Below are 9,195 nucleotides of genomic sequence, written 5' to 3'. Positions count from 1 at the left end.
TAAATAAATAAATAAATAAATAAATAAATAAATAAATAAATAAATAAATAAATAAATGATATGCTGATGCCCCCACAAATATCTGAGGCCACGAAAGGTGAACTACGATATAGCGAGGGAGCACTGTATTCCTCCTTTTCGATCAACTCCACTTTTTACAACCTCTTGTCTCTCTGTGCTTCACTATCTCCTCACACCCTCCCCCCCTCTCGATCTCCAGCTATAGATAATTCATCAGTGTTTCTCATAGCTGCTGCCTTCCTGCCGACTGTGATTTCCACAGGGACTCTTTCAGGGACCATTCCCATCCAACCGGGAATTAGAGCCAGGGCTACAGAGGGAAATTAATCACAGTCACCTTATTCCAACCCATAAAAGCACAGACGCGCACATAGAGTACTACCCCCTCAACCTCTATAATTTGTTACACGCACTTTTTATTGTTTTATAAAAGTACGCAACTGATACTAAATGTAGTGACCATATCATGAATTTCACTTTGTTTTGAATTGTTCTGAATGCCTCAGAATCAAACAGGAATGAATAATGAAGAGAGTGGGATGGTTTCACAATGCAACAGGATACTACTAATGGGCCCACTATTTGTATGGTGTGTATGTGTGTGTGCGTATGTGTTTGAGTGTGTGTGGAGACAGGAGGAGTATCGAACAGCAATTGAGTGGTTCCCTGAGTGAATCAAAGAGAAGCTGGGATGCTCATTGGATGTCACTGCCCCTCCTTTCTGGACTATAAACAAGCTACACATATCCAATATGTTCGCAAAAACATGTACACAGATGTGAGCACAATTAAATCAAATGCACTTTAAAAGGTCACAAAAAGCAGTGTTAAATGCAAACAACTGATTGGTGCTCTGAGCAACTCCACAAATGAGTCTAGTAGACAATTTAGTACAGTTAAGATCAGCTCTTGGATCGTCTTTGCTCAAAGTATGTGACTGCGGCACAGTACAAAGGCATGAGGACTACATGCTCAAGGTCTCAAACCCTCAAACACACACACATCACACGCATACACACATTTTATCCTCTTTTCTTTCCTCTATCCACACTGTACTCATTAGTTTAACCTTCATTCTTTGTTCTTTTCCTTCCCCCATGTTCATTCCTCCTTTGCATATTGTATCTTCATAATCTGTCCTTCAAGTTTTCATTTCCCTTCAGATTTTTTTCTGCACTCTTTTATTGTCCCCTCTCCTGCCGCATAATCTCCATCCATCCATTTTCTCTTGCTGCATTTACTTTGGAAAGAAGAAATGTTTTAAGAGACAAATGGTGAGATTTCATACCCTACTTTCATGTTAACATTCAAAATGGAAGCTTGTAGTTTTATCTCAGGATTTATGAAAATGAAAATTCTTGGCTGAAACCAAGCCCTGAAAACGAAGGAACTGAAACACTGGAAATAATGTGTACCTTAAAAATAAATATATATATATTGTTTTCTGAACTTTGCCAATGTTAATCAGAATGTGTATATATATATCCACGAGTCAATGACGTCACATCTTTACTGTCAGTCTCTGAGCAATGACTTCAACGAGGGACGATCGTCTCATATCTGTAAACATTTTTCCTCGCCAAGGCATATATCTGCTGTGCTTGCAGGATTTGCGATGTGTATACCCTACAGGTTTGATAGGGGGGATACAACTGTTATGTGAAATACATAGAGTAGAAAGTGCCTGCACAGTCTTCGATGCTCATGAGCAACAAGATATTTTATCTCATACTTTTATATCACATTCTGCACAAAAATGTCTGTAGCTCCTTCTTGGTAAATGTCATATTAAACCCATAAACCTCTTAAATTGCTGAGTCAACATTTCAATCTCATGTGGATCGTTTTTAAATCTATTGTAGTGATGTATTGAAGCAAAACCATAAAAATATTCAACTATTGCTGTGTATGGTATTCAATAAATAATAGGCACAATGAGGTATGCAGTATACAAATCTTGTTCATGCGCACATGTGCAGCCGTTTATGTTGACAAATTGAGCTAACAATTTTTACACACATAGATTACAATTACTCTATGCAAAAGATATGCAGGTTTCCTACAAATTAAAACAGAGGTGTCCAAATTTTACCTCGTGCATAAAAAGAAAAATACAAGGACGCAAGCGGCAGCTTGATTTTTTTTTACTTATTTTAAGTCATTAAACAAGCCAAAAAACAGTCAACCAAGCAAGCAATTACACATTGTTTACATAATGTTGCTGTTTTACAAAGTGCTGTGTCATGGCTTGATGTTAAAAAGTGTAAAAGGATTTCTTTTAAGCTTTGAGGATTGCCGCGGTTCTGCATTCCGAGAATAGGTCTGCATCTCCACTGAGCAGCAGCTGATTTCCATCTCCGCATCCAGAACCAAACCAAAAGCAATCCGTATTTAGCTGACTCTATTTGAGGGTCATTAATGTGATATATGTTCACCGATTAAACTTAAATCATTAACATAAGTTCACAAATTAATTTTAATAACTCTTCCTCGGAGATATTCTCTCATGATTTTAATAGTCAATTTAACTGTGTCTTTGAATATCTAAAAAATTATTAATTAATTATAGTAATAGTACTACTTATTACTAACGTTCCCCCACTTTTAGACAGCCACACTCAACAAAAGAAGGAGTAGGTAGGTCAAGTGGTCCCGAGTGGACAGCTGATCTTGAAGCTCCTGGGTAAGCCTGCTATTTTGTCCAGCTTCATTCCATCCACTCAGAGGGCTGAACTGAGGGGTTTTGTGGATTTCTTTTTACACTGGTTTCCTGTCCAACTCATCCCTTTTCTTCCTGGTTTGGGTAGAGCAGTGGCTGGGAATAGGTGCAGTTCTTTAGTTGTTCCTGCTTTTCATTTTAGATTAATAACCCCAAAATGTTTTTTGTACCATTACTGCAATTATGACTAGGACAGTGCGACATGTGTTCTGACTTGTGCACTATACAAAATTGGAATATGTTCATATCTCCACTTGCAAATGATGTAAAGTTGGCTACTCCCATCGAACTGTGAGGCAGATAACCTGCTAACCGCTCGTCCACCATGCAACCCAAATCAAGTCACTCATAATTCATTTAAAACAATATAAGATACTGAATTAAAATATTACCACACATGTAAAATGTAAAGAGCTGTTTATTGTTTGGCTTGTACCAATTAACAAACGGCAATAACACAATCGTTCCTGAAAAAGGTGTGTTTCATTTTTGATGTTGAGATGACCCGACAATTCAATATTCATTGCAGGCTTTAATTTAGATAAGATACGAGCTGATTTGTAGCACAATTTATTTTTTTTCAGGTTTATACATAAATTTAGAGGGTGAATTAATGTTCACCACAATAACTGGCACTAACTGATCTTTATGCACCCAGAACTCCACAACTCACATTTTATTAGTACTTTATAGACAATGAATGACCTGATTTATCATATTTGTGACTGTAAAACAAAAGAAAGAAGTTGCATTTGTTAAACGCACGGACAGACCCAAAACCATGACGAAATTCTACAGAATCATTATTAAAGACTATTTATCACTATTTTGCAAGATCAACACATGCAATAACTGACCCAGATTCTCCCGTGGCAATGCAATGTGAGATTCTACTTAAGGTAAGCCATTTGGAACCACTAAAAACAATTCCACACTTAAAACAAAACAGTTTTCAAATAATTGAATACCGGACTTTTTAAAACATTTTGGGGTAAATGTATGGTGTACTTGCAATATAAGTCTTATGCAAGTGTAGGGAAAATGTTATTTATTTTCCGGAAAACACATACTTGCTGTGTTTATACGTGCATCCATCTGTCTGGGCCACCCTCTGCCCTGGACTAACTAAAATATAATACAAAATAAGCCAAATATAAATGAGTAGTCGTCATACATCATGATTTCAGTGTTGAAATGTCTGCCTTCAGCTATCTCAATCTCCACGCTATTCGCCTACACCATTCAAATGTGTCATTAGATATGCTTACGCACTTACTGTGTAAGCTCAAGGAGTTCTGGGAATTCTTCTTCACATCATCAACTGTTGCTGCTGTTCTGTTTACTGAGGCATCCGGCTCTGATGAAATATTCATTTGCCAAACCATCCAAATAACTCCCAGTAAGTCGTCATACATGGCTTTCACCTCAGCTAACTCAACGCATTTATAAAACACAAACACACACATACATGCATATTACATACATATTCGTTGTTTTGGTTTGGTCATGCTGACGAACCGTTTTTGCACACCTCCTTTGCAGGACATAACATTTCAGACTCGTGTTTGTCATGTTTGCCGTCCTGCTCTGTTTTGTTTGTCTATTGCACAACAATACTGGTTGTGAGTGCAAAATGTCTTCATTCTCCAGCTACTTCTTCATTTTTTATACCATTTGTCCTCATTTGAGTCACAGATGGTTTGGGACAAAAGATGGGGAACACCCTGGGCTGGTCACCAGCCAATCATATGGCACAGGTTTAAAGAATGGAGCCATGTTAATAATAGAAATGCTCTTGTGAAACATTGGACTTTGAAACTTTAAAATGCACACGTGGGATGACATTCAAACATTTTGTCAGAACCTGTTTAATGATTTTTCTATAAAGTTAGCAAAACATAGTTGTGTGTATGGAGGATATTTGAAGTACGTTACAGAAGAGAAGATGGCACAAAGACAGGCACTAGCAGACATGAAAGCACAAACAGATTTGTTTTCTTTACAATCACACATATTGTTTACATTTCAATTCACAGTAGTTTAAATGCACAACGAAAGTCCAAATCTAAATTTGTGTATAACATTTCACACATATGTGTATGCACATTGATTTTCTGTCGGGTCTGTTTGGGGTTTATTTAATGCTGGTTTAAAGTGGTGTCTGCTAATAGTGTCATGAGGGAATGATACTCATGATGAAGAAATAATTGATATATAGAACATATTTTAATAAAAACTTTGCCATAGTAACAAAGGAGACAACATGCAAAAAAATATTATGTGCGAAAGGAATCTTTTTAAACCCCACTGATCATGTAATATTTTCTGAATCAAAATTTCACCAGACAGATTACACTCTTCTTGCTATCAAATTTTGGTAAATGTCTAAAATATATATTAAAAAAAAGATTTGATTACTGTGAAAATAATATTATCTTTGAACACTGAAAAAAAATTACCCCACGTCAAAAGGTTAACGCTTAAAAAACTGTTTTCTGTCTCAGCCAGGGAAGAAACAAACTATTAATATTTCAAATTCTTTGGCTATTTATTTATCTATCCATCAATACATTTTCAGAACGGCTTATCCTTAAAAGGGTCACGGGCATGCTGGAGCCTATCACAGGTGACTTCCGGCAGCAGGTAGGGGACACCCTGTACTGGTTGCCAGCCAATCACTGAGCACACAGAAATAAACAACCATTCACACTCGCACCCATACCTACGGGCTATTTGGAGTACTCACTTGGCCTACCATGCATGTTTTTGGAATGTGGGAGGAAAATGGTACACCCAAAGGAAACCCACGCAAGCAGTCGGAGAACATTTAACCTTATAGCAGCCAAATTTTTGCCAAGATTGATGGATGGTTGGATTGATGGACGGATGGACAATAGTTTGATTTAGGTACAAAAAATGTCTGTGATCCTAACTACCATGATCAAGACGGACTTGTCGCAACAAATGTATGCAATAACAGCGGACTACAGTTCTCTCATCGTATGTGTTAGGGACCGTCCATAAATTTTGGTGCTACTGTATGTGGTCTAACAGTCTAACAGTTCTAATGATGCAAATCCAGAGTTTACGAGGCATGAGTAGAACAGGAATATCGTGAACTTTAAAATTCAAGTCTTTTTGACATTAATATTCCAAATTATTTCACAAAAATACGTACTATGATGGCATGGCATACCATTTGAAAAGTGCCTCTTTTGATCTTCTTGTCCTGAGGTACATTTTATAATCTTGCCTATGGCAAGATAGATCAGCAAGTCCAATACATGACATGATGAAGTCCAAATCTCTTTTTTAGATCTTCTTTGTCAATGCAATTTATTAACTGTTCACTTTCTTGTGAAGCGCTTATATTCTTACCTTACAGGGTTCACTCTGTGATTAGATTACTTTGAAGTGGGAAAGCTTTGACTTATTTTAGGTAAAAACAAAAAACCCCAGGTTTGTTAAACATGTAATGCTAGAAAATTCTGTGTAGTGCATCTGAACTGAGAACAAAAGTGTTTGTTTTCCATGAGGACCCCCCCGCCCCTTCCCTGCCACCCAATCTGACTATAATGTGACAATATTTCTGATTCTCAGCCAGACAGGAGCAACCGTTCCCGGCAGCCATTTAGAATAACAAACATTTCAGCAGGCCTGCAGGCTCAAACTACACTTCCTGGAGCATGAAATACACTTGGCTTATGATCGGCTGCAGTGCTGTCAGAAGCACATATTGGTCCCATAATGTAAGGCTTCTGTGCAGGATGCCAAAGAGGATCCCTGGAGTACCCCAGACCTGGGTAAGAACCAATTAAATAAAAACAGCTCAAGCACACTCTCACTTCACAGTAACTTGAGCTCTAAAAGTTGTAGTATGTTGTAACTCTTTTATAGGAAACTGTTGTGTCATCCAAGCAAATAATCAATAGTTGTTCACCTAAATCTCCTTGTTTAAACGAGGTATGCGTAAATGTTCTTTGCAAATTAGTCCAAGAAAAGGAAATGATTCACTCCAGCATTGCATTTAACTAAATGTTGTGTTCACTTTCTTAGTCATTAAATATGCTCACACTGTGTGGGTGGTACAGTGAAATAGTGATTAGCAATGCTGCCTAGTAATTCTAAGGTTCAGGGGTCAAATCTCAACTCTGGCCTTGCTGTGTTGAGTTGATATGTTCTCTTCGCACTTGTTTGGATTTTCTCGAGGTAGTCTGACTTTCTCCCACATTACCTTTTAGGATCAATCCATTTAAATCACCCAAATATTTGTGCCCTATGATTGACAAGTGTGCAGTCCATAGTGTAGCGCATTTCTCAACACAACTGGGATGCTGCTAGTTAGTCACAAGCCACATATAAACAACCTTTTGCACCCACATTCACTCAGTGAGAACTGAACCTACCCTGCCTTCAACGGAGTCAGACAAATGTACCAGTACACCATCTATAAACCTCATAAAGACTTTTAAAATCATTTTTAAAGAGAATTTGTATTTACAGAAGAGAGTAAGCAACATAGTACATAGAGAGCAAATTAGCTCTAGCTTCAAATCAACACTTTTAGTCACAACAAGTTGATAGAGCATCATAACACCAGTTGACTGCATGTATTTTGGAGTGAGATCAAATGTGTGTGACCGCTTTAAATTCCAGGGGGATCTGATGCGATCAATCCAGTACTTTCATGCGATGGCTCATAAATGGGTCTGACTTATCAAGCATGGAGCCTCTGGAGAACAGTGACAATTTGTGGCTGTAGAGGAACACTCATCTCCACCTCGTCTGTATATGATAAGGGCTGTGTATGAAGGAAAAAACCTTGCAGTGTAATGAAGGTATATCATGCTTTTTGTACTTAATACTGAAACATGCACCTTGAAGTCAAGATAAGATGTACACTCTACACGCAGTGAAAATGCTTGCAGTTAGTCTTGAAAAATGTTCATGTAAAAGCCTGCAATATAAAAGCAAAAGCCACTGTTTTTGATTTACTTGAATAGGGCATTGGATACAGGTAATTGCTCTGTCCTTTTGACAAACCTTATGAGACAAATGATTTTGAGTTTAAAGACTGTTGTAGTGGCTGCTTTTTTTTTTTTTTCAACTCCACAATTGAAGCTCACAGTTGAATGTGTAAAAAATAGGATCAATGAAATTCAGCAAGAAAGCATGCATTCCTCTCTTTTGGTGTTTTGGAAAAGGCGGGCGGTGAGAAAAGTTGGAGGCGAAATTGTACAAAGTTCATACTGTATTTACATGAGTCCCATTGTGTTGAGACGATTCTGTTCAAAACAGCAACAGCAGAGAAGACAGAAGTATGACAAGGTAGTTGGAGTCAGCCAAACGACTGACTCGTGCTCTTAGAGCATCTTGGTTGAGCTCTCCTTGGATGCGGGAGCCACGCGGGGACGCTGTTGTTAATGTGTGACTGTCGCGGTCCGAGCACATGTCGTAGAGGTTTCCTGAAAACTGCATCTTCTTGGATTCTTGGCGCAGGGACTCCCAGACTGTCGCTGCTTCCTCCGGACAGCCGGCCATTGCCAAGTTGGCGCAGGCATGAAACTCATCCCATGACCTGAGGACAAAAAGAACCCAGCATCTTGTTCAATATCTGCCATTATTGGCATTTATTGTTGATCATTTTATATCAATTTTGGATTGGATTTAGTTTTATTCCATGCTAGTCTTGGGAACTCTTTAGGTTGTCATTCCCACTCATTTCCTTCAGACCCTATATCAAACTAATCACCTTCCTCCAGCTACTTGTTTCTTGTCCAGATGTTCCTCATGGTCTTGTAAGTTTGCTTGTTTTCAGTTCGATATTTTTTGTTCGCTTGTGTCGGATAAATGTCGTCATCACTAGTCTTATTATTTGGATTGAAGGCACTTATTCCTGGAGCTCCTGCTCATGCCTGCTTTCATCTTTTTCTCTAGTTCTTAGATTTAGTTTGAAGTGTATTGATAACACACTTTGGCAAGTTTGTCAAAGTGAAAATGAGTCACAGAACTATGAAAAAAAACTCATCAAAAACCTTTCAAACTGCAGAATTGATTGATTTGATATCATCAAGATCGTTAATATCCATCCATTTTCTATGCCATGGGTGAGCTGGAGTCTATCCCAGCTTATTCTAATCACCAGCCAATCGCAGAGCATATTAAAAAAAAAAAAAAAAAACAGCAATGGACATGCACAGTTACCCCTATGGGCATTATATTTTTATCAGTTGACCTAGAACTGATTTTGGGGGCGAATGTGCGTATGGAGTTCGATTTATACCAAAAGTATGTTGTTGTACATACTGCCTATGTTGACTATGCATGCGACATGACATGATGTCTATTGAATGTTGAACGTGCCGTCATGACGTGTCATTTCACAAAGTGCTGTTACTAAACTTTAACACGGAAAGTTATAACACAGAAAAAAGACACTTCAACATTCAAGGCAC

At 38.1% G+C, this 9,195-nt stretch overlaps 1 protein-coding gene across 2 annotated transcripts in view; it reads right to left on the bottom strand.

The window, feature by feature from the left end:
• Positions 1-3,203: 3,203 nt before the first annotated feature.
• nrn1la (neuritin 1-like a) overlaps positions 3,204-9,195 on the bottom strand; it is a 44,724-nt gene continuing 38,732 nt past the window's right edge. Inside the window, exons 3-4 of one of the 2 annotated variants that reach the window (XR_015859059.1) lie at positions 4,017-8,318; positions 3,204-3,865 (exon numbers count right to left, since the gene is read on the bottom strand). Coding sequence is in view for 1 of the 2 variants with exons in the window: in XM_088378783.1 (XP_088234909.1) it covers positions 8,030-8,318 (289 nt within the window). In the remaining variant the exon portion in view is untranslated. Of the gene's footprint in view, positions 8,319-9,195 lie in introns of both variants that reach the window. The other variant, XM_088378783.1, reaches the window with a different exon arrangement.

Source organism: Syngnathus floridae, chromosome 6, assembly GCF_059516105.1.
Source record: "Syngnathus floridae isolate MCC-2025c chromosome 6, RoL_Sflo_1.0, whole genome shotgun sequence".
NCBI lineage: Eukaryota > Metazoa > Chordata > Actinopteri > Syngnathiformes > Syngnathidae > Syngnathus > Syngnathus floridae.
The sequence above is the reverse complement of the archived record's forward strand: the minus strand, read 5'-3'. Positions and strand labels throughout refer to the sequence as shown.